The sequence below is a fragment of the Pseudopipra pipra genome, chromosome 2 (genome assembly GCF_036250125.1).
Source record: "Pseudopipra pipra isolate bDixPip1 chromosome 2, bDixPip1.hap1, whole genome shotgun sequence".
In the NCBI taxonomy this organism is placed as follows: Eukaryota; Metazoa; Chordata; class Aves; order Passeriformes; family Pipridae; genus Pseudopipra; species Pseudopipra pipra.
Window position 1 is genome coordinate 102,517,029 of NC_087550.1, and position 24,367 is coordinate 102,541,395.

Here is a 24,367-nt window from a genome sequence, read left to right on the forward strand (position 1 = left end):
AAACCTCTGCAGATAAACTTGGAAGGTATACTTAATTCAAAACTACATGGGCAGATAGGTTATTTCGTCTCTGTGATTTTGGCAAAGTAGGGAAAGACAGAAGAAAAATGCATTTAGTTCAGGGTAATATATAAAATTAGAAGAATAAAGATTGATGCATGCTTTGATACATGATACTCTAAAGAAAACCATGCTTAGTGTGGAGGTTTTTTACTTGTATGCACGCACAAAACTGTAATTATGCGGTTGCTTTTATTTATTTGTTCTCTTGACTATGGTTTCCATACAGTGGAAGTGTGAAGGTTTCAGAGCCAGATAAAACCACTGCTTTTCTGCATTTCCTCTCTTTCCCAAGGAGAAACGAGCCCCATTTACCTCACAATCAAATAATGGCCAGAGAATTAATTGATTATACCCAGCTTCTTGTCCCACTTACTTCAGAAATGTTTTAATGATGGCCTTATGCCCATTCATGACTTTGATGCCTGCAATTTAAACATCAAACAGTTTTGGATGAGCTGTATCATCACTGCCTTTCATCCTGTATCATGTGTAACAAGACTTTCAGGACCATCGTGTTGGGTGGATGAAAGGTGCTGCTCTAAGAGTGATACTAGGAGAAAAGGATAGGATATTTTAATATCATATTTTAAGGGGGGCATTTTTCCATATACCACAAAATTCGTGGCAACTTTCCTTAGAGCTCATTCACGTTTGGAGTTTGTTTTCTGGGAGGGATGTGTGACATGCATGATGCATGTTAAGAGAAAGCACCACCCAGCTGACACATCTTGGTTTCATTTTCTGTATTACTCCTCATCCCATTCCACATGTACCCTGGCATCTTGTTTGGTTTTATTTATAGCTACATGGTATGTTCAGCCAAGCACATGTTTTCAGTATTGTCTACACTGGGCTCCAGGCAATTTCCCTAGTAGCCATCATTGAATTTTAGAATCCTGTGAAGTAGAAGAGTGGTGATTTGAGTTGGATCTTTGGTTTGTTTGCTTTTTCTCTTCCTGCCTTCATTTTAATTTTTGATTAGTCATTCTGTGAGAAGTTCCATTGGAAGAATTACTGTTCCTACTCAATGTCATGGTTTCACCAGGAGGGAAGTGTTCCAATTCTGGTAGTCCAGAGCTTCTTCAAACTTTCAGTAAAAGCAATTATCATAATAATCATGGGAAAAGGACAATTTGTTACTGCATTTCAGTATTCCCTGACTGCATAGCATGTAAGAAAAGAAATAGTATCTTTATTTCACAGTTGCTCAATTGTCATTGTTTAGAAGTTTGAGCATCTAGTTCTAGTTTTCACCTTACTAATCTGATTAAAACATAATGAAGGAACTCATTTTTCACCCAGTTGCCTGGGAGTTGTCATCCACCCCCCCAGTGAGGGTGGTGAAGTATCCAAGAGAGGTGTCAGACTGGCTAACACATGTACAGCATTCATGAAGTCAGACTACTCTTGAGTATGGTGATAACCACGTGACCTGGATGTAGTTCATAAAAATAGACTACCCAAAAAATTTGTAAAAAGTTGATGACTAAAGATTTTTACTAAGGGATACTTAACTCTATCTTAAATAATAATTAAAAAGAGCTTATTTTCCTAAAATTTCAGCTTCTTGCCTGTCAAAACATGAGACCACTCCGCCTTCTTGGCAATGGCCAGTTGGGTGGAACACCTACTTGGCAGCTCCTAGTGTGTAGGATTGCACAAGCAATCTCCAGCAAGGTCATTAACAGGGCACAACTGAAAATATGTTCTCAACCTCCTCTCAATACATGTACTTACTTGCAGGAGTGGAATACAAATTTCTACTACTGTTGACATGCACTTCCTTGGTAAGTGCATTTTTGAGGGAAAGCAGTTCACAGAAACACAAAAAGAGACATAGGGATAGCACCATTAATGCAATTGAAAATACTAAAAGTAATTTTTTTTCATTCAATTTCACACGTGTGTTCTTGAGAGGACAACAGCACAGCAGGCAACCAGTGCACCAGAGATCTGTGTCTGAGTTGTGAAGCTGATGGTACCTCTCTCACTACACCTTCATCAGCTATCCTCAAAAAAACCCGAACCTTCTAGGAAACTGACTTACCAGGAAGAGTCTCTTTCTTCACAAAGCAATTATAATTGATCTGTGTCACTGTATCAGAACCCAGACAGTTCATGTGTGAAAAGAATTACTGCTGGAAATATATTCTCTCACATCTGATAGTTTTTGAAGAAAACTCCCCCTTGACAGAATGGCCTCGTGTTTGCTTCTGCTGCATAATGTACGCTAACCTCCCTGGCACCCAGACTCACCAAAATAGGCCTCACAATGAATTTTATTACAGTAAAGGCTTACAGCCAGCAACAGCTCTTTGTGTCTTTATTCCATTCTCTCTCAAAGTAGCTCAGATTTTTAATTAATCTTCCTTCTATGCCAAAAAGTGCCTGAAAGGGGGAGAGTACAGAAGTAATTTATATTTTGCTACATATATATATACTTTCAAGTAATGCTTGGGAGATATTAAAAGTAAATGTTAAAGCCCTATTTAAGGATTGCATGAGCCAACCTGGGATCAAACACAGCATATTTGAATGGATCTCTTGCTACTCTCTAATGAAAAGGATGCATGGGGAAAATCCCAAAACACCAAAATTCTGCTGGGGAAGAGGAGGGATCCTTCTTTATTTTTCCAAGAATCATACCAGTATTATGCATGTTTGTAAAAGAACAAGTGTTATTTTGTGGAACAAAATCCCCATCTAAAGATCAGGGTGATACCCAAAAATGTAAAATTATTTTGCATCTTGAAACAAACAGTTGAATTGTTCTGGTAAGTATGGATTTAGGATGTAAGGACAAAATCATTTAAGTAGGTACTGCCTCACAGAAGTTACTTTATTCAACACTGACACTTGACCTATTTTCTGAAGTAACAAGTGCTTAGGGAGGTTTAGTGTGATATTTTTTTTCAGCAACTCTAAAGTTCCCGCCACATACGACATGGGAAGTGGAATTATTTCCCTGAAAGGCAGGAACATATGTATTTCTAGGATGCTTGCTTGCACCAGTTTTAAGTTACTCCAGAGCAGTCCCCAACAACCGAGGCCCACGTGAGCACATGGCACGGCCGGTGGTTCGCAGGAGTGCAGGTGACCCTTGGCAGCTCCATCCTCCCCTCCGTGTGTTGAGTCCTTGCTTCCACAGGCGCGATCCTTAAACCTGGAGAGGAGCCCCGTGGCGGGGCGGGCTCCGGGGGCGATGGGCCACACCCACGGGCATCTCCAGGAGATACGCTCCGTGCAGTCTCGGCTACCCCTGCAAAGCGATTTCTGGCAGAACTTCCTTGCGCACCTCGCTCCCCCCGCACACACGCCCTGCTTCTCCTGCAGGAGCAGCAACTCTGCTGAGTATCACTGAGGATCTCCAGGAGCCTCATTGGAGATACCCAAGGACCGTCTGGCCGCGATCCCGTGCCGTGTGCTCTGGGATGACCCTGCCCGAGCAGGTTGGACCAGAGGCCCCGCTGCGGTGCCTTCCAACGTGCGCCACTCTGTGACTGCTGACCCCGCCGCCACCCCAGGCCGTCCCGGGGGCACCGCCCCGCGCCCTGCCCCGTCACGGCCACGCCGCTGGGCTGGCCCCGACTTCAAAGTCGTGCCCAAGGCAGGAATACCGACAGGGGAGGCGGGACACAGGGCGGGGACCAGCCCCCACTGACGCCGCTCCCCTGCGGCCATGCCGCGCCCCCGGCCCTCCGCAGCGGAACTACAACTCCCGGCACACCTCGCGGCGGGGTGGGGCGCGGACTCCCACGTGGTGCGCAGAGCTGCGCGGCGATTGGCCGGAACCGGGAGGGGGGCGGTTCCGCGGGGAGCAGTTCCGGTGCCCCGCGCTCGGCACTTGTTTGGATGCTGCCGTCACATCATGGCGACGCGCGGGGGCGGCGGCGCGGCGGGAGCGACCCGGCGGACCCGGAGCCCGAGCGGCGGCGGTGGGGACGAGGCGGCGGCGGCCCCAAGCGGCAGCCCCGAGGTGAGGCGGCTGCGCGGTCGGGGCCCGGCGGGACGGCGCTCCGCCTCCCCTTCCCCGCCGGCTTGCAGCGCCGCGCTCCCCGCCTGCCCCGTCCCCACGCGGCCGCCCGGCCCGGGCGCACGGGGCAGGGGCGGGCAGTGCCCCCGCCGCTCCCGGCAGCCTCAGTCCTGGGCTGTCCCCGAGGTCGGGCGTGTGTCGGGGAGGTGCTGGCGGTGGCCCCCGGGGGAGCTGCGCTTACCCCGCGGGGCCGGGGGCGGCCCCTCCGTGCCGCCCGGGGGGCGCGGGGCGGTCCCTGCCGAGCGCGGGCCGCTGGGGGCGGCAGCACGTGGCGGGTGCGGGGGCTGCGCGGCCCGGGGGGAGCTCTCGCCGCCTCCCTGGGGGTCCCACCGGAGGCCCCCCCGTGTCCCCACCTGGTGGGACCGGAGGGTGGCTCTGCCCGCGCGGGCGGAGGGAGCGTTTTCTTACCCCCGGAATAGGTAAAAAAGGCATTTTTTCTCTTTTTCCGTCCTCTGCCGAAACCACACCGAAAGTAGCGATGTCCCCAGTGATTTTACAGTAATTTCTAGTTGCGCGTCCGCGTAGGAAAAGCATGAAATACAGCTACTTGGTCGCGGAGCGGCAAAAACTTAAAATATGCTGCAATTCAGTGGCTGTATGTAATATCACCCACTGGATGTTTTCCGTGACAGAACTGCCTTGGTAATCTCATGTGCTGCTTAAGTATCTCATCCTGTGTCCTTACACAAATTCAAATGGCTTTTTGCAGTAACTTTTTTCTGTGGTGCAAAGGATAACAGCATCCCAGAAATAGTAACTTCGTGGTGCTGGTGGTTGTTTACTTTGGCTGCTAGAGAGAGGTCTAGGAGACTTCAGAGCTAGTTTTCCCTCAATGAAAGCACCATCTTTTGCTATGTGTTTTCTGAAGATCTTTACTAAGAAGTTACTTGTAAGTAACTTTATTGTCTGTTATGAAATCAGATGATGATGATGTTTAAAAGAAAACAAAACCCCAAAAAAACCTGCATTCCATATTGTTTCAAATATTCACAGTCAAACGGAATTTCATTTTTAAATGCGGTGAAATGTGGCAGGCAATGTAAAGCAAATTTTACTTTGAACTTTTTTCTCTGAATTAAAAATTGTTCAGCACTCTCTTGCAGATTTCCCTCCCCCTGCCTTGATACACAGGAGCTTCTTTATTTTTAGGTTCCTTGTGACCTGTTTGCATTGGGAATTCAGGACTTGTCTACCCTGCTTTTTCCAGAATCATACTGTGGATGACTAGAAAAATACTGGGTTTATAGCAAGGAGGAAGCGAAACCTCATTGGCGGAAGTGATTCATGCAATATTAAATGTTTTCTTAATTAGCACCTGTCTTAGATGCTTACATTAAAAAAGGGTTGGTGAAATTCATAGCCCTTTGCCCTGCGTGTAAATGCACTAAAAGTTTCCGAGTAAATTTTGGGTTCCTGCAGTGAATTTTTTGCTAGAATTACAGGAAATGTTTGTCACGAATTTTTTAGGTCACTCAAAGAATCACCAGCAAAAGCAGTTTTCATATAAAAGTGAAAGGACGACAGAGTTCATTGGTAAGGTTCCCTCTACCACTTACTACATGGTTAAAGCACGCAGATTAAAATTGCACTAAAATCAATCAGTCTAAACTGAAATGAACCAAGAATTGTCTACTTGAAAGGCTTGGGAAGGGGGGAGAAATGAGAAGGATTGGAAAGAGTAAGGATAAAAAGGAGTAAGGGAGACCCTCCTGTTGAGCCACAAGGCTCAGAGTGGACCCTCCTGCCAAACTTAGCCCTGGACTTGACCAACAGTTTAGGCCAAAGGTTTTAACAGCTTAATCAATAGTTTAAGTTAAACAATCTAACAAAAGATTCTGTAGCATTTACTATAGCACAACAGTAACTCACTTGCAGGCCTCACTTACTTACTAAAGTACTTCAGAATCTCAGAGATTCACACGTTCCCAGTACAGATACTATAGCATATTCACATTTCCACATGCACAGACCTGAAGAGTATGTACCAGGTATATAGCTGGGAAAAATTCCCCTCAAATCCAGGGAAGTACTCACGTCAAATGCCTTTCCGTCTTCTAAGGGGGCAGAGAGTTGATCCTCGGGGAGTGGTATCGGCCCAGGCTCCATCAGCCTTCGGCAGCGGTCCTCCAAGGATAGCAAACTTGGGGGTTTTGCTGACTCTGAGAGGTGCCCCCTCAGAGGGAGATGCTGGCCACAGCCCACTGTGGTCCAGGAGAGCTCAAGGGATCTCACCTAGGACCGCTGTTTATAAGGTCTCAAGAGACTGGGCTTTAGTCATAACAATTTTTCATCCTAGCCACAGTTTTGGTTGGTAACTTTCTTTGAAAGTTTGGTAACAAAAATATTGTTCCACTTGAGTTGTTATTCAGGTAAGAAAACTAAGTTTCCAAGGCTGTTTGTTAAAAACCAGAAGCTTGTTAGACATCCCTAGTTCCTGGGAGCAGACAGTGTTTCTGATAAACTCCAGAGGAACTCAACCCAGGTGCAATTCCTCAAGGACGCATTTCTGAGATCATGCTGTGGCCTGGGGCCAGGGTGAGGGGGTGAGAGATGCGCCACCACAGTGTTCTAATGTCTTAAGCTAAATGAGGGAAGAGATCATCTTTTTTTTTTTTTCTCCTCCCTTTTGTGGTTGTGTTTGAGGTAAATAAAAAAGCTTTCCTTAAAAGTAGGCATGCCATCTGTGTCATGAGGCCACTGAAAGAGGAAGAAAAAGAAGTGTGGTAAAGGTAACAAGAAAAAGTAAGGACCATAAGCAGGGGTCATATGAGAATGTAGGTGTCTGAACCAATATCAAAGAGCATATCTTGAATTGTGCAGTATTAATAGTGGAATTCTGTTAGCATTGAGTCCGTGTTGACTTTTATAAAGGTAAAATAAAAATTTTGAAAGCAGGTATTTCTTAATTGTCCTCCTGCTGTGTTGGGACTTCTAATCTTGCAGTGCTTTGAAACTAGAGATGAGCAATACTGCAGGTGCCTCATCCAGTGTTTTGAAAGTAGATAAATGAGTGCATAGAACATAATTTTTAATGTAGTGACAGAACAGGGTGAAATGTTTGCTTGAGATGACTTTCAGATCTCACAACTAAGATCTGTGTTCAGTGGGGAAGCCACCTCAGAGGCCATTAGGTTTTCAGAAAGGTATAATTAGACTGCATGATCATTCAGGTCAGTGAGCACAGTATAGAGAAGTATTGCAGGGAGAAATAACTTAATAAGCTAGTCTTGTGGTCACATGCTTCTGAATAATTGTGTCTGAACCAGTGGATGAAGGTGTACCTGCTATAAAATTCAAACTTAAATTCTGTGGCATCCTAAAATGGCAGTTTTCCTGCAGAAGTTGTAAATAAAATTGCTACCAAGAATGACTGATTTTTCGACACAGTTGATACAGTTATGTTAAATAAAGACTTCTTGAGTATCTGCGCTGAAGAAAAGTCTATTACATATGTGTTTTCAAAGTAAGCTTTTCTCTGTTAGGAGGGAAAAGTAAATTGTTGGGATGCCCACAGCCTAAAATTTGGTATGAATCATAAACATTTATGAGAGATGCAACATACTTTTTTGCCACAATATTTTTTTTTAATGTAATTAGTCAGGATAAGGGATGTAAACCTTTTATGTCCAGTTGCATGTGCAGTAAGTTTGAAAATTTAGTCAGCTGAATAGTGTTGTCCAAATTGTCTTTTTTGGAGCCTCATGCTGAGCAAATGATTATGTATTTACTTGTGTAATTAGATGGTCTTACAGTTGTGAAAATCTGGTTTATGTACACTTGTTTCTTCCAAAGCTTTCAGGATATTTCTTGAAAGTATTAGCAATTACAAAGGCTAAGATTGTAAGAATCTTTTCACAGCACAGGCCAACTGCTACTATGGGTATGTAGGAGATGTTTTGATAGATTAATGCTACTGCTTATATTTTTTAGGATAATTGGCTAACATACAGGAGAAAAAAGATGTTGGTGTAGCTACTAATTATGGTTTCTTTTAATAAAAGGTACGGAGAAGTGTTTTTAGGTGGTTTAGGGAAAGATTGAGTATGTGTATACATGCAGGAGTATGGAATACAGGTGCACATAGAACTGACAGTAAGCACAGTATATTTTAGGTAGCATTGTGTTACAGACTTGTGTAGGTAGTAGAACAAAAAAAATTATGGTTTGATGCATTTTTGGCATGGTGGTAGGACAAGTTCCACCCAGGTGTCTGTTCTATCCGTATGTGCAGCGCACGTTGCTGAAGCAGTACTGTTTGAATGAAAGCTGGCTTAGGCTCTTGTGGTCATAGCCAGTTTCATAAATAGGATATCTGTCTTGTACTCTGATCTTTTAGGTATGAAGTGAGTAGAGTTTTCCTGATGTGCACCTTTTTTGATCAAGGTATAAGTTGCGATAACAGAGCAGAAGACTGAACGAAAACTCCAGGGTGAGCAGGAGCATTGTTACCAGTAATTTTCTAACAGCCATCCTGAAGTTGATTGTCCTATAACTCTGCCTTAAATAGCTTGAAGATGATATGCTTTTCAGAAACGTCAGCATCTTGTAATAGCTGGTTTCACAGCTAGGTAGGTAGGAAATATCTTATTTTTTAATGGTAAAATTTTGATAAATAATTTTTGATCTTATGAAGTTGCACTTTTCCTGTGCAACATACCCGTTTTGCCTCTCTGAAAATCTTTCTAGGCATATAATAATCTGATTCTGTTCTATCAGAATTATGAGCTACCTGAGGCTCAAGCTGACTGGAAGCTGAGAGAGCATGGTAGCAGCTAGAAAAGGTAGCAGTGATTTCAGTAGAAGGACTTTGCTGGGGTAGTTTTGTTTTTATTCAGTCAGTACTGAATCAGCGCTATTATACAATGTGCTGTGGGAAGTGCTCTGTTCTAGCTGGAATGTTAAACTGAGAAGTTCACTGATGAGCACACATTTGAAAAGATAAGAGGTAAGAGTTGGGGTTTTTCAAAACATTGCCTCAGTAAGGAGGGAGCACTTTCAGTGATATGATATGATACCATATGATACCGTGGCTTAGTACTTAAAAGTTCTTGGTGCGATGTTTATTATTGCTGCAATTTGAAGCTTGATACAGACCAAATCTGACACTACCTGTAGTTTTAGTGTTTTAATAATAGCATTGAGTATATGAAGGCTGTTTAGACTTTTGGTTAGTGTTTTTAATATCTAAAGTGACAGCTAATGTAGAAAATCCTTTGTTAGTCATAATAAGGAAATCATCTAGCTATTAGTGTTTGTGGCCCCTGTCAGGCAATAGCAGAACTTCTGTTTTATAAAAGAAAAACAAACCCTTTCTGATATAGGTTAAATAAATTAGAATTTTAATATGCCATGCCACTACTGTCAGATTTGCTAGAACTTATGGACTACAACTCGATAGATAAGAGTTTAACTAAAGAGGGGGTTTGGGGGGGGGGGCTGTGGTTTGGTTTTGCCTTTTTTTTTTTTTATGTTATCAGATTGTTCTAGCTGCTGGTAGAACCACTTCTTTAAATACAGTATTCTAGCCTGTGGTCAGTAACTTGTAATTGTATTTAAGATAAGAAAACTGGATATTTTTACAAAGCCTGTCTGATGCTACACTGAGCTTTGGTTTTGCAGGGAGCATACGTGCTGGTCAGTAAGCTTGGATTAGTTCCATGTTCACTGGAAAACTGAAAGAAAGTTGACCAGTTCTGTATATTTTAACCATCTTTACAATTTTCAAATATATTGGAGACTTGAAGGACACTTGTACACAAACATTTTTCTTCAATTTAGTATTCTGATAGGTTATTTCTAACTTCTCTGTTAAGACTTCAGAGAATGAGTCTGAAATTCTAAAAATCCTAGTGGGTTTTTTGACAAAGGATAGAGAATATTCAAGAGTTTAGAAATAATTATTGTCAGTAAAAAATTGAACTGACACCTAATTTGACTTCAACAAAAAGCTCTGCTGAATTAATGAGGCGGTGGTGTTCACTTCGTCAAACTTCCAGATGCTGTAGAATATGCATGTGAATTGCCAGCTCTGAATTGATGTTTAGGTTATTATGATGGTTTGCTAGAAGAGAGATGGGCATATCATGACTTACTGGTCACATGTATGCCCCTGCCAGTATTTGTTCTTTTTTTCCCCAGAAACGACAGAATTTTCTCAGATGAAAAGCAGTGACAATTTTTCGGTTGTCTAAATTTGAAGCAATGCTTCTCATGAACATCATCTTCTCAACGGTGTTCAGTAGCCAGTGTTTACTATGTACTTGTGGTGAGGATAAGGTATTTGATGTTTAGTTCCTTGTGCTTTGACTGTGATTAGATTGACTTTTATTTTTTAGTGGCTCTCATGCTTTGGCTTCTTTCCAGTCATCCTGCTCGCACTTCTGGTTGGCAGGATTTGCCTATTGCTGTGCAGTGAGCTGGGGTGAGGAACTGATCTGGCTGTAAATTGTGTTAGAACAAGTTGCATGAATGTTGTTGCTAGCACAGAGGAGGTGGGTATGAAAAAGGGGAATGAAATGATAGCAAGAGCTGCTTGGGCAGTGCTGCTGTTCAGTGTGTAACCACAGCCAGTCAGGCCTTGTCAGCTCCTGTTAGAGCTGCTGGCAGTTTTGTGCTCTGCTTTCAAAAAGAAACTCTTAAGTCTGTTTATGGATATTAAAAAGTGTGGAAATGCTGTGCCAAACCAGAAACTTTTGAGTCTAGAGCAGACTCCCTGTGTTTTGCCAGACTTCTTAGGCACATCAGTTCATGTTCTATGCAATGGAAAAACTGCAAGTTTCAGCTGTTATGTTGGGAGTGCAGGTGCTCTGGTATCATGTTGTGTTCAGAATACTCAGGTCTTTCCTGTCTTGTCAATTTAATGTGGCACACTATATTTGGCTTCTGTATGAATCATGGTTTTTAGAGAACATCTGTGCCATCGTTTCAACCATTGGCTTGTACAGAAAGGTTAAGTAAGCTGTGCTGTTTTCACATTTCTTGTCCATTTTTGTGAAGCATCTTGTTTATTTAGCTGACCCCAAACTTGCAGGGGTAAACCTTTTGCATGCCCATGGAAGACCCACAGTGTAAGACAAGGAAAAAAAATGCCCATTTTACAGTTGACTTTTTAGAGGTGTAAAACATTGGAATTGGTTATTTGTCACACCAATTCAATTACTGCATGACCTTTTTAGGCATCTATCAAGTGTGTTGTCTGACACGACTGGACAGTAAAACTACAGTGCATTTATATTTGTCCATAAAGCATGTGCATGATTTCCACACTTGTAAGGAGCTGTGCAATGTGAATCTTCCTTGGTAAGTCAGAAGTTGCTCCTTAACATCTATACAGATTATTTGCAGTTAAAAAGCTTATTGTCCTGTGTGAAAGGTACTGTGTGAATTCCATCTTCTCAAGGATGGATCTTACCTTAAGATAAAGTCTAAAGCAAGAAACTTGCTTTGAGAATAGAGAACAACAAAGCTGTTATGCGTGAACATTGCAAAAAGGATATATATTTGTTTAATGATTTTTAAATAACTCTTTCAAGGATGCTGAACAAATTGGAAGTCAAAATATATCTCACAATATGTTATTAGTGTGGCTGCGTTCCTTTGATGTTGGCAAATTCCTTTTGAAGAAAAAACCAGTCCTGTGCAGAATATAAAACGCAGTGTAAACTCCTGGCTTTAAGAATTAGCTCTTTTTAAAATACGAAAATGTAAGATAATCTGAAATTAATTTGTGCTTAAACAGCATAACTGCATATAAAGAAGCCCTGTTTTTATAATTCCTTGTGATTTCAAGGAAATTTACTTTAGGGTCACTGAAAAAAACGAGAAGGATCCCTTTATTTTGGCAGTAAAGTGAGTTCAGCTCTGATTATCATACTTTTAGCTATCAATGCACATTGTATAGCAGGGTTTCAAATGGACAGGAAAAGAATACCCAGGCACCTCCATATAGTTCCAAGCCTCTGCAGTGTAACAAAATGAACAAAACAAAACCACACCCAACCAAACACCCTTGAAGTTCTCATCAGCCTTAAATAAATTTAGAAATTGAGAATGCTGTTCAGGTGATTGAGAGAGGGTCTGTAGCTGCTTGATAAGCTATAGAGTGTTATATCAAGAACATCAGGTATTCTGCTCTAAAATATGAACGTATCACTGCAACATTAAAACAACTGGTGACGTTTAACTTTTTGGTTAAATGATTTTGCATTTTCAGAAGTCTTTAGAGAAAGTGGTGTTTAACTGAGCAGAATTAATGAATTGTTAAATACCATAGGTAATAGGACTCCAAATCTGACACCAGTTAATATTCACTTCTTGGATGATTTCACAGATGAAAATTTTACCATTTCAAAAACAGATATGCTTCTGATCCTGCTTATCATTTGTGTTATAACAACCCATATTCTCCCGTTAAGAGCTACCAGTCATATTTGGCATTGTGATTGAAGTCGTTTGAGCTCTTGCTCTCTGTCATTGAAGCAGTGCATTAATGTGTATTTCTTCAGACTTCCTAGCAAGTGGTTTTGGTTTTTTTAAATTTTACTCTAATTTGTCCATGCAAAAGAAGGCTGGAAGTTTTCATTTTAAACACATTTGCTTGACTGTTTACTTCCACTTCCTCCTTTCTGTTCTAAAGGTGGTTGGTGCTACCATGGAAGAAGCTGGATCTCAGGAGATGGGAATGAATAACCAGGATCAGCTGGTGAAGAGCAAATGCAGTGAATTGTCTGATACAGCACTGCAGCACACGCAGTCCAACTGTTATGGCCTGGAAAACACAGGCACATTGGAAGAGGCTGAGTATATCACAAAGAACAGAAAGCACCTGGGATCCACATGCTGCTCCCAAGAGTCTCGTGAGGAGACTCCTGGGAGAGAAGAAGCCCGTACTGATCCACCTGATGGCCAACAAGATCCAGAGAGTGAAAAACACAAAGAGAAAACTTTGGGTATGTTCTCTTTGGCATTTTGATTTTTAAATAGCTTTAATATTTTTGTCAAATAGCTAAACGCATTTGCTTTGTCTCAAATTTACTCTGTAGCCAAAAACTTGTCACCTTCAACACGATACTTTGAGAAACTCTGCACTTCTGCTTAGGAGAAGATAGTTCTTAATGCATATGTAAGACTCCTTCAGCTGTCAATGCTATTTTTATAGGAACTTTAATAATAATAACAACGTGGTAATTGCTAATCAACTTTTTTAATTTTCTGGTTTGAATCTGGGATTGTGGTGTTCAATGCTGCCAAAGCACAGCTGATAATTAAATTCCAAAAGCTTATTAAAAAAATTTGTGTAATTATCCTTTAATAGCAAAACTTAACCTTTTAGATTTCATTTTTTTCCATTTTTTCTTTTTATCTGTGCTATCGTAAAACTGAAATATTTTTGTGGTTTTAAGAGTAAAGTAATTTTTTGCTATGGAAGATGTTGAATGGCACATAAGCCAAGACAATTTTATTCTTGCTCTGATGATTTCCCATTTGTTATCAGTTAGGATTATGCAGCTATCAAACCAGAGAACAACTTAACTCACTAATTTCTCATGGATTTATATTTTACTTCTAAAGACAGGCTGCTTTTCTGGTATGTTTTTTTTCCTCAGTATCATTGTCTTTCATCCATTTCATAGGAAAAGAAGTGTTATTATTAATGCAAGCCTTGAATACACTTTCTACTCCAGAGGAAAAGCTGGCAGCTTTGTGCAAGAAGTATGCTGATTTGGTAAGTAATTTGTAAAGATAGCAGGAGTTATTCATGTGTTAATATTAACTGTGGAATGCAAGCACAAGTAATACAGGACAGTTAATGATTTTGAATATTTTTAATGTTGGGAAAAAAAATAGGACACTCAGGCTGACTATGAATATTGCTTTAGCCAAACTTTTTCCTGTAGTCATTTCACTTCTATGTGATTGCCTAAACCCAAATTAAAAATAGGTTTTGATATCTTGGTGTTGAAGCATACTATTAGGATTAACAGAAAAGCTAAGAGTTCTTTTGGAAGTAATAATTTTCCTAGTTTTGTCTGTTGATTAATGCTTTTGTGCTAATGTTTTATAGGATAATGTTTTATTTAAGACAAAGAGAACATATTGTCTTACAGAGATTTTGGGGGAAAAATATTCAGTTATGTTTAACTCAGTGATTTTTGGGGAATAGGGGACGTTGGAAAGATTTTGCTTTGTGCTTCCTGATCATGCAAAGGATGGATAGAAAAATATACATTTCTTCACTAACAAACCAAAAAGAAGCAGTTAATAAAGTGCATTCCTACTTCAAGTAGGCGAAATGATAATTTATTCTCTAAATTAATTGATCACAAAATCAGAGGGGTAGGGGAAAAGGCTCATAAGTTTCACTTTCTAGAATGTTCCTGGAGACAACAACGCTTGACTTGTTTGTCTTGAGACAGGGACAGACAGGAATGGAAAGACTGGAAATACAGTGTGTATATGCTTTCCCACCCTCTTTGTAGTTATAAAATGAATATGAACTAAAGACATAATTGAAAAGCTTAACAAAAGCATAAGATTATCTTTCTGTAGATGTCAAGTGTATCATATGCAAATGTTTCTGAAAATGACATAATGGCTGCACAACATGACATAATTTTCCTGAAATAAATTTTTTTCCTTTGAGATTAATAATGTCTCCAAAACTTTGAAGGTGATCTAGTGGGTAGTCTTTTTACTCACAGAGGCAATATTAATTGCTTAAGGACTGACTTACATTAGTTCTGTTAAGGAAATCCCAAGTCCTCCTTGGAGGTCTGTTACATTTTGGCTTTGTTTTTCTTGCTCTTTCTCACGTGTTCTTTTCACATGTATTAGTTTCCTTCAAAGCTAGCAGCTTCTCTAAGAAGTCACTTTCATTAAAATGAAAAACAATAATAGTTCTATAGTGCAACTCAAGGATGGGGGAGCCCACTTAAAAATGAGCTTTCATATTGTGAGAGAAAAATGCAATAAATGAGTTGGTTCTTGTGGGCAGTTGCTTGTGCATGTGATGCCTTTTGTATTTGAGCGAACAGCTCCCATTTCAACTCGCACTGGTGATGATGATGGCCTGCATGAGGAGCTAGGCCTGCATGAATCCCTCAATTTTGCAGAAAGAAAGCAGTCTGCACTATCTTCACTTTGAGTTTTACTGCTGAAGGAAGGATCTCAAAACAACTGGGGAACAGCTAGATCAAATGAATTGTAATTTCCTTCAAGCAGCTTGGCAATCAGAAGAGATGTGATCGCGTTAAGTTTTTTGTCCTCCCAGATGATCCACAGTTGATAGGTGCAGTAAGCATTCAGAGTCCATAGATAGTCACCACCATGGAAAACCACTTACTTTTCTCAAGATGCTCAGAGTGGCTGGGAATCTGGGTGGGAGCTTGTCTGGGTGTAAGAGTAGTTTTGTTTTGGCCAAATGAGTCTTAGAAGTACACCGGTTTCCCTTAGAAAGTTTAGGTTGGATCTGACTCTGTTCCTTTTAAGATGCATTTTTTTCTTCATGATTGTGGTGGTAAACCACTGGCATAGGTGTCAGCTTTAATGCCAGCAGAGGTTTGAACTGTATATGACAGTGCACCTACAATGCTTTTTTTCTTTTTTTAAAGATTCATCATCTTTAAAGCTCACTGTCAGGTTTTTCAGTGGTGTCTCATGAAAAGGACTGTACAATAAAGGTAGGAATGCCTCTCTCCTGGCAAAAGATCTTCAACAATTTTTTTTTCCTAATTTGGAATCTATCAGGAGATCAGTCTGTGATGCAGGAAGGTTTGCATCCATGGTGATGTGTCTCACACTGGCACGCTTTTACAGGCCTGAAGTTTCATAGGTATGCAAACAGTAGAGCCACTTGGAGTGGTGTTTTCTGACCACCCAAGGAAAGGGCTTTTTATGTTTGGATGTGAAAATATTTCTTTAACATTCCTCTTCCCTAAACTAGATTAAATATACATTTAATTTACTGTTGTCAGGGAGGTCATTTATTCGTTCTTCTGTGCTTCAGCATTATTTTGAGCTCTTTCAGAAAGCCAGCATTTTATTATTCTTCTATCATAGTGATGTTCCTCATTGCCAGCCCTCTTTTCCTGTGGTGTCCTGAGGCTGAGGCACTATCTAATGAGGAGCAGAGTAAGACTTAACATGGTTGCCTTCTTTGAAATAGAAGAGACTCTGAACATGGTTTCTCAGGGAGCCCAAAAATTATGCATAATGGATAATCCTGTCAATGGGACATTAATGCAAGAAACTTCTGTTCACTGGATATTCATAGATTAGATTTTGAAATATGTATATAGAGTTTAACTGTGTTATCTACCATCTAAACAGCCTAAAGGAAATAGAACAAAAATTTTGCTTCAGATGGTTGAGACTACAGATCTCTTAAGTCATCAAAGTCTGGGCTTTGTAGCTTTATTCGTATTTGGCTTGATTTGTCAGGGCAGCTAGTTTTGTCTGTTCCTTTCTGAATACCATAGCATTTCACAAACTTGTATCAATTACTGCTTCTCTTGGTAGGAGCTCCTGCTGATAAGAAGGAACTCTGCTCTGCACAGTTATGTGGTTTTTCTTTTTGATAGTAAAAACAAGACCTGCTGAATAAACGGCTGTGTGTACCTTCCAGATAAGAGTGGGAAAAGTTGTGACTTGTTGAAAAGCCAGTTTCAGTTGGCTTTTAATTGTATTTGCCACGTCCTCCGTTCTCAGGGCTACTCTTACCCCTGTAGCTGAATGCAGGCTGATAGCTCATAGTCAATGACAGGTCCATGGTGCCTGTTCCCCAAAGCCAAATGTTTTTTATTTTAAGTCGGAATTAGTATATTTTCGTCTTTTGTCCTTATACATTTAGAATTCTTTGCAGGATTACGGTAATTTCTCTTTAAAATCAACTTGGGTCTTAATAAAATTTAATTTCCTTGTTTTAATCCAAAATGTTTAAAAGTTTCTTCAGTCTGCTCATCTAGATGCATAAAGGTAGTTTCACCTATGTTTATTTAACAAATTTACTCTCTAATGTTAGTTGGAGGAGAGCCGGAATGTTCAAAAGCAAATGAAGATACTGCAGAAGAAGCAAGCACAAGTTGTGAAGGAGAAGGTCCACTTGCAGAGTGAGCATAGCAAGGCCATTTTGGCACGTAGCAAACTGGAATCTCTCTGTCGGGAGCTTCAGCGTCATAACAAAACTTTGAAGGTTAGTTTGTTTACATAAATTACAGTGCTGCTGGTGGTGGAAATATTACTTACTGGTCACTGCTTAAAATCAGGAGTGCTGCTTTTTACTTGCCACTTTGCCCATTACCTGTACCTGTAGGAGATGAGTGGCATGTGGTTTAAGTGTAGCTGATTTTAAGGTAAAGAATGTGGGGATAGTTGACTCACTGGGGTTTTTTCCCCCCCTCAAACCAGTTCATATTACTTGCAGTATTTGATCTTGTCGTATTTTTTCTGGGAGTAGTCCTGATGACTGCTGGAAAAAATAGCACAAGTGAAATAATAGCAGCATGAAATGACAGGGTATCAAAAAAGGCTTAATTCTGTCGGAATATAATGGATGGGAGTGAAATGGAAAAGAGCCAAGAGATTCTTATCTGTGATTGCTGTAGGAAATTTCATTATAGTATCAATGCTGTTTTTTACATCTGAGAAATTCTGACACTTGCAAAGGTACCTATGTAACATCTTAATACCAACCTCTCAGTAATGTTGGTAATGGTAAGGACAAGATTATCTAAAAGTTTTGGAATTTCTAGCTTCTTTGCTCCACACACTTTACATGGATAGTCAGCATAGCATATTATGATTGTGGCTTGTATTAGTTCTAGCACTCTAGAACTTGAAACAGTACAGGAGTGAATTATCACCATTGTTTCTGACTCAAAAATATGAAAAAGGTGCATAGTTTGACCTGAACACTTTTAATATTCTCTCATAAAAGGAAGAAAACATGCAGCAAGCACGTGAAGAAGAAGAAAGACGGAAAGAAGCAACTGCACACTTCCAGATTACGCTGAATGAAATTCAGGCTCAATTGGAACAGCATGATATACACAATGCCAAACTCCGACAGGAAAATATCGAACTGGGGGAAAAACTGAAGAAACTCATTGAACAGTATGCACTGCGAGAAGAGGTGCTTACACTATACTTCTAATGGGATTTTATTAGTTCCTTGACTTTAAGGATGAGATAATTATTGAAAGGGGAGCAAAACCTCCCATTCTTTACAGCCTTTGTATATGTAATTTTTATATTATTCTTTTTACTTCACTACTGAGAAAAAATTAATAGCTGTTTGGCCCACTGTCTGCCTTTCCTGCCTGGTTTTGAATATCTAAATTGAAGATGCTTTGGAAGAAGTCTTTCACAGTGAAAGCGAGCAAATAGAAATAAGTTTCCAGAGGTTGTGGAATCTCTGTCTTTAGAGATATTCAGAACTCAGCTGGGCAAGGTGTGCGTAACCTGACCAGGCTTTGAAGCTGACCCTGGTTTGAGTGGACTAAATGGCTTCCAAAGGTTGCTTCCAACATAAATATATATTAATAGTTGAAGTTGTTAAAAATTATGACTTCACATTATAATGGGGGGGATATAAGAGTTATTCTCTGTCTTATTTCTTTTGATTCATTAAGGTTGTGGTTTTCTTGGGAAGCTCCCTTATGTATAATAGCTGCTCTTGATGGCGTAGAATCAAAATAAGCTATCATGCTGTAAGAATATATTTGGCCTGGTATCATGGAAGTGTCTCTACTATAGGGCTAACCGAGCTGGCTTTAATTGGCACCAGGTTGTGAGCTAGCTGCCTAAGCTACAGTGGTGGAAAACAGCCAATTCTCCTTGTCCAAGAGAGAGCTGAGCTCCATGGAGTCCTACAGCTAAGATTAGTTGGCTGGTTCTTAGTTGGCACAGGAGGTTTTGGAATATTATTTCTCAACTGTTTCTGAGGGGTTGTTTTTTTGGTTTGGTTTGGGTTTTCTGTTTTGTTTTGAATCTGGATCAATTAGAAAGCTCTCTGTAGACTAGTTCTCCACCTTTTGCGATGATGGAATAATATTCATATCTACCATGAGAGTATATGGGGAAGAGAAAAGGTAGGAAGCTGCCTTGTGCTACTTAAGAGATGGAAGTAAGACCACAAATATTCAGTGATTGGTGGAATTTCATCAGTTAAATAAACTTGTTGCAAACTTTGCTTATTTTGAGCTTTTTTTAATTATGAGGACTAGAGCTTTTAGAAGTAACAAAGTACAGTAAGGATTAGAGGTAGATCAACCAACTTTAGAAGTAAGGATGTAGACTGCTTGCTACAGGATTTTTGTAATGTCTGGTGTGAAGTGATTGTACTGATTTTGTAAAAACAGGCACCTGGCTTCTGTGAAGGGTAAAAAGGGGTGATTATAATGTATGGAGATAGAGGGGGAAAAAAGCATGTAAAACACTCTTCTGCTGCTTTTTCTTTTGCGTGAAACTTCTAAACAATGTCCATCTCCCCAAACACTACACTTGCCGTCATTGACTAGCAGATTCTGTATTTGACTACTGTAGTTTTCTTTTCTCCTTTAGCATATTGATCAAGTGTTCAAACATAAGGAACTGCAGCAGCAACTTGTGGATGCCAAACTTCAGCAAACTACTCAACTTATTAAGGAAGCAGAGGAAAAACATCAGCGCGAACGGGAGTTTGTAAGTGAATTCTATGTTAAAAGAAATAAAACCTACCAAACCAGACTTTCCATGATTTAAAGCAAATACATGATTTAAATACAAATTGAGGGAACTGTCTTTTGAAAGTTAGGATAGAGTTCAGCAATGAGACTGAAATTTAAGTTTTGTGTATGATGCTTAAAATATTAATGCCCATATAATAGGCAAGTAATGTTACTGCTTGCATTTTCTCAGCAAATGTGCTGAATGTCATTTAGATTTTTCTTGGGCTGGGAAACAGGCTGAAACACCAAAGGTACTTTCTTGCAGTCAAGAGTTGTAACCTTTGTTTTTATGCCATAAGAAATAAAAAATGCAGAATAAAGCATGTGCTCTTCTGCATTGTCTGCCCCCCCCCCCCAAACTATGGATGATATTTTATTGGTGTGTTGATATCAGCAATTTACTTGCAGTCTTCTAAGCAGTTTTCTTACAATGTATCTGTAACTTCTAGGCAACAGCCTTGCTTTTTCTGTACAGTCTTAAAATGATCAGTGTCGGATTGTTCTATTTTTTAACGTAATTTCTGAGTCATAAGCTGATGAAAATATCTTCAAAGATGAACCTACAAAATGGTGACAAGTTGAAGCAAAATTAATTTGAACTAGTCCGTAAGGGTGCTATTAGTGACTAGAGAAATGAAAGTTGAAAATAAGTTACAAAACAGTTATAAATTACGTACAGTTTGTTAATGAACTGTTAATAAATTTAGTGATTCAAACTTGCTACAGAAATAGAAACATTGAGACATTTTTCTAATTGGTAGCATGAGTTAATAAAAATCTCTGCATGGCAATACATGCTTTAAATTGTATATATGAAAGTACAGTATAGTAGTAAAAAAGCCCATGTGAGAAAACATGGTTGAATAGCCCTTAGGTGACGTTAATGTTTATTTATTTTTCATCATAGGTCAAGTTAAGCCATTTTTAGGAATACTTTTTTCATTATATGGCTTTTTTGCATTGTTTTTTAGCTGCTAAAAGAAGCTACAGAGTCCAGACACAAATGTGAACAGATGAAGCAACAGGAAGCCCAGCTGAAGCAACAGGTATCATTTTTAATGGAGAGATCTTCAGCAACAGTTCTGAAAAGAAAATACCAAGACTGCAGTGAACATAATGCAACATCTGAAAAAACTTTAAATTCATCAGATGCTTGTGAAAAGTACTTGGTATTTTTTTAAATTAAGTCTTATATTTAATTTTCAGTAGGTAGCTCTTCAGTAGTGAAGCATGAATGATGATCAGTAAACTTGCTGTTTAATACATCTGGAGAGTACTGTTACTGGAAGGTGCTAAACACTGAATTTCTGAAGTTAGTGTCCTTTTAAATTAATAGCGTTAATATTACAAAGACGAGAATATATGAAATCTTAAGAAGAAAAGTTTAAGAAAGTTTAGCTTCTCTGAAGCTGTTGTTCTCTCTTTTTATCTTTGTTTTTTTTATGTAGCTGTTCAGGACCAGAGAGGCCTTTGTGACTATAAAGAGCTGGATGGGGATTTTTACCCAGGCATGTTTTAGAATCTGTTTCTTACTGTTTCCATCTCATCCCGGAAGGATGGAGGATTGGGAACAAGCAATGTCACATTTATCCCTGTAGTTATTCGGATTTAGTAACCTGAATATCTCCGCCCACAAAAAAACCCTGCAGTCTTCAAATTACTTGTTTACTGTAACATAAATGTTACAGCAAAATCCTCTGTGAGAGAGGAGAGATGGGCTTTGGTTCTGGGTCTGACCTGCAGTCACTGACCACACATGAACTCAGCACATATAGCACAGGGACATGGTAGTTTCTTGCAGCATCAGAGCACCTGAGAAGCAGTAGCTATTCCGTTCACTGCATGTCTGTTACTGCTTTAGTTGAGGTTTTATATGAAGTCTCTGTCCTGGTTTCAGCTGAGATAGAGTTAATTTCTTCTCTGTAGCTGGTACGGTACTGTGTTTCGGATTCAGTGTAAGAATAAGGCTGATAGCACACTGATGTTTTGGCTATTGCTAAGTTGTGTTTATCCTAAGTCAAGGACTCTTGTGTCTCATGCTCTGCTACTGAGGAGGTAACAAAAATCTCCAAAATAACTGTGAGGGAGCATAGCCAGGACAGGTGACTCAAACTGGCCAAAGGGATATCACAGACCATAGAATGTCGTACCCAGTATATAAACTGGGGGAGTTGCCCATAAAGGGGCTGATGGGGGTTTGGTTGTGGGGTCTGGCACTGGGCAGCAGGTGGTGAGCAACTGTATTGTGCATCACTTGTCTTTTCCTTTTTATTATAATTTTTATTATATTTTACTTTGTTTCAATTATTAAACTGTTCTTACCTCAACCTACAATTTTTACTTTTGATTCTCCTCCCTATTCCACTGGGGTGGGGAGTTGAGGTGAGTGAGCAGGTGCATGGTGCTTAGTTGCCAGCTAGGCTTAAACCATGGCAGTCTCTTTGAAAGCTGTTCCATGCCCTTTTTTTCCATGCTTACTGTATCTAATTCTTTTCTAGGCTTTCCAGGAGTTATGTTTAAAGTGTGTGTGTATGTGTGTAGTTCAGTGTAATCATGCACATCTTCATCGGACTTGAACATACGAGTATCCAGATGCTTCCAAATAGGTCCTTTTTTTCCACACTTAGTCTTTTATGGTTTTTTCCTAGTTGGTTACCCTTTATTTAAAATCTCACTGCTTTTTTTGTTGTGCTTTTTCAGTGAGTATAGTTTGTGGTTTCCTGGGGCTGGCAGATATTTTTTGTAGAATAAGACGAGCTAGAAAGTTCAGTGACAATAATGGCAGAGAATCAGGATGTACTGCTGACAAACTGGGCTAATTCCTTTTGTGTAATTTCCTTTGCTAATAGAGCAAAATACAATATTTCTGTGCTCTGAATTGTATTGTCCTGTATCCCCCGATGTAAGAATTGAGAGAACTGATTACTCTTCAGTAAGAATAAGAAGTTTCTATTAAATGGTCATGTATTCTTAGAACATCAAATCACACACTAAGTTGTTTTAATAAGAATCAAATTTTTTTAAAACTATGTTATTAAACATATTTTGCAGTTCTTTCTTGATGCAGGGCAAGAAGTTTTCTGTCGTCGAATGTTAATGTTCTTGACTTTTTAAAGTGTAATGTTTTTCACTGTTACATTAATTTCTTGTCAATATGCACTTTCCATGATTTTTGCTCAGTGGGTAAATTACATTGGTTGTGAATGTGTATTTTGATTTCTGGAATCAATCATGTTTATTTTGTCCCAGCCTTGGTTATTAGCTTTGGCTGGTTAAGGAGGAAAGGTAGGTATTTCCTAAATTTTAATTTCACTAACCACGTGCTGAATTTCCTGTAGATGTGTATGTCCACAGATCATTTTTTTCCAGTGGAGAGGTAAAAATAAGATAACGATGTACTTTGATGTCTTCCAACATTTTATTAAACATAATATTCTTCATACTTCAGAATATGTTGCTGTTCTGTAAACACAGAACTCTACTTCACATATAATATAATTTTAATGGCATGTTTTCAGACAAGTTCTGCGTGTTCCTCAAATGGAAATTATAGGATAGTTAAAAAAAGATTAAGAAATTCATGTTTTACTATTTCCAGTTTAATTTTGCCTTCCTTAATATTTTTGTATTTGTATACCACTGTTCATATTAATGTTCTTGCCTCTTTTCCAACAGCTTTCTCTTTATATGGATAAGTTTGAAGAATTCCAGACCACCATGGCAAAAAGTAATGAGCTCTTTACAACTTTCAGGCAAGAAATGGAGAAGGTATGTATAGGATTACCTATGAAAAGTAATACAAAAATAGAGAAGTACTATAGAAATATTATTAAAAGTAATATAGAGATGCATGCTGTTAGTGGTTTGCATTTTAGATTTTTTTTTGCCTTCTGAAAATATATGGAGTATTTTGACATTTAATTTGGATCATAAGATAGGTCATAAGAATTTGTCGTATTATGGAAGAAAATGTAAATTTTTCTATTTTTTTTACATACTTGCATGATATCTAAATCCTAATTTCAGTGTTTTACCAAATAATACTTCTCGTTCTCTTTGGCTGTGCTTATGTTTTAAAACTTTTTTTCCTGGAGCCTTTTATTATTTGTACTTGGAAGTTGCTAGTCTGTTTCTTTTAAGACTCAATTTTGTTTTCTTTGAATGCAGAATATGTATTTGTGGGGTTGATTTTATGCAGAAGCACTTCTCCAAAATAACTTGTTGAAACTGGACTTGGAAAATAATGCTTAGAAGACAAATTACTCATGTAAAACCACCTACGTTGCAACACAAGCCACAAAATTAAATGTTTTTTTTATCTTTTGTAGATGACAAAGAAGATTAAGAAACTGGAAAAGGAAACCATTGTGTGGCGTACAAAATGGGAAAACAACAACAAGGCTCTTCTGCAAATGGCTGAAGAGGTAATTAACTTCTAAATAGCAGTATGGCTCAGCTTGAGTCTGAGTCCTAGAGAACTTCATACAGTTTTTCAGTTTTAGAGAATGGGAAGTAGTACACAGTAGCCTCTTCTTGGATTGTCGGCTTTATATTTTTTTGTTGTGTA

The 24,367-nt window shown here is 39.4% G+C and overlaps 1 protein-coding gene across 2 annotated transcripts in view; it reads left to right on the forward strand.

Annotated features, from left to right (window-relative positions):
* The first annotated feature begins 3,727 nt into the window (after positions 1-3,727).
* Positions 3,728-24,367, forward strand: part of TXLNG (taxilin gamma) — a 28,038-nt gene continuing 7,398 nt past the window's right edge. The window contains exons 1-9 of one of the 2 annotated variants that reach the window (XM_064646685.1): positions 3,728-4,039; positions 12,732-13,044; positions 13,729-13,820; positions 17,115-17,285; positions 18,030-18,224; positions 19,655-19,774; positions 20,772-20,846; positions 23,476-23,568; positions 24,129-24,224. In XM_064646685.1, coding sequence (XP_064502755.1) covers positions 3,743-4,039; positions 12,732-13,044; positions 13,729-13,820; positions 17,115-17,285; positions 18,030-18,224; positions 19,655-19,774; positions 20,772-20,846; positions 23,476-23,568; positions 24,129-24,224 — 1,452 coding nt within the window. In that variant the 5' untranslated portion in view covers positions 3,728-3,742. Of the gene's footprint in view, positions 4,040-5,343; positions 5,630-12,731; positions 13,045-13,728; positions 13,821-17,114; positions 17,286-18,029; positions 18,225-19,654; positions 19,775-20,771; positions 20,847-23,475; positions 23,569-24,128; positions 24,225-24,367 lie in introns of those variants that run through there. The other variant, XM_064646686.1, reaches the window with a different exon arrangement.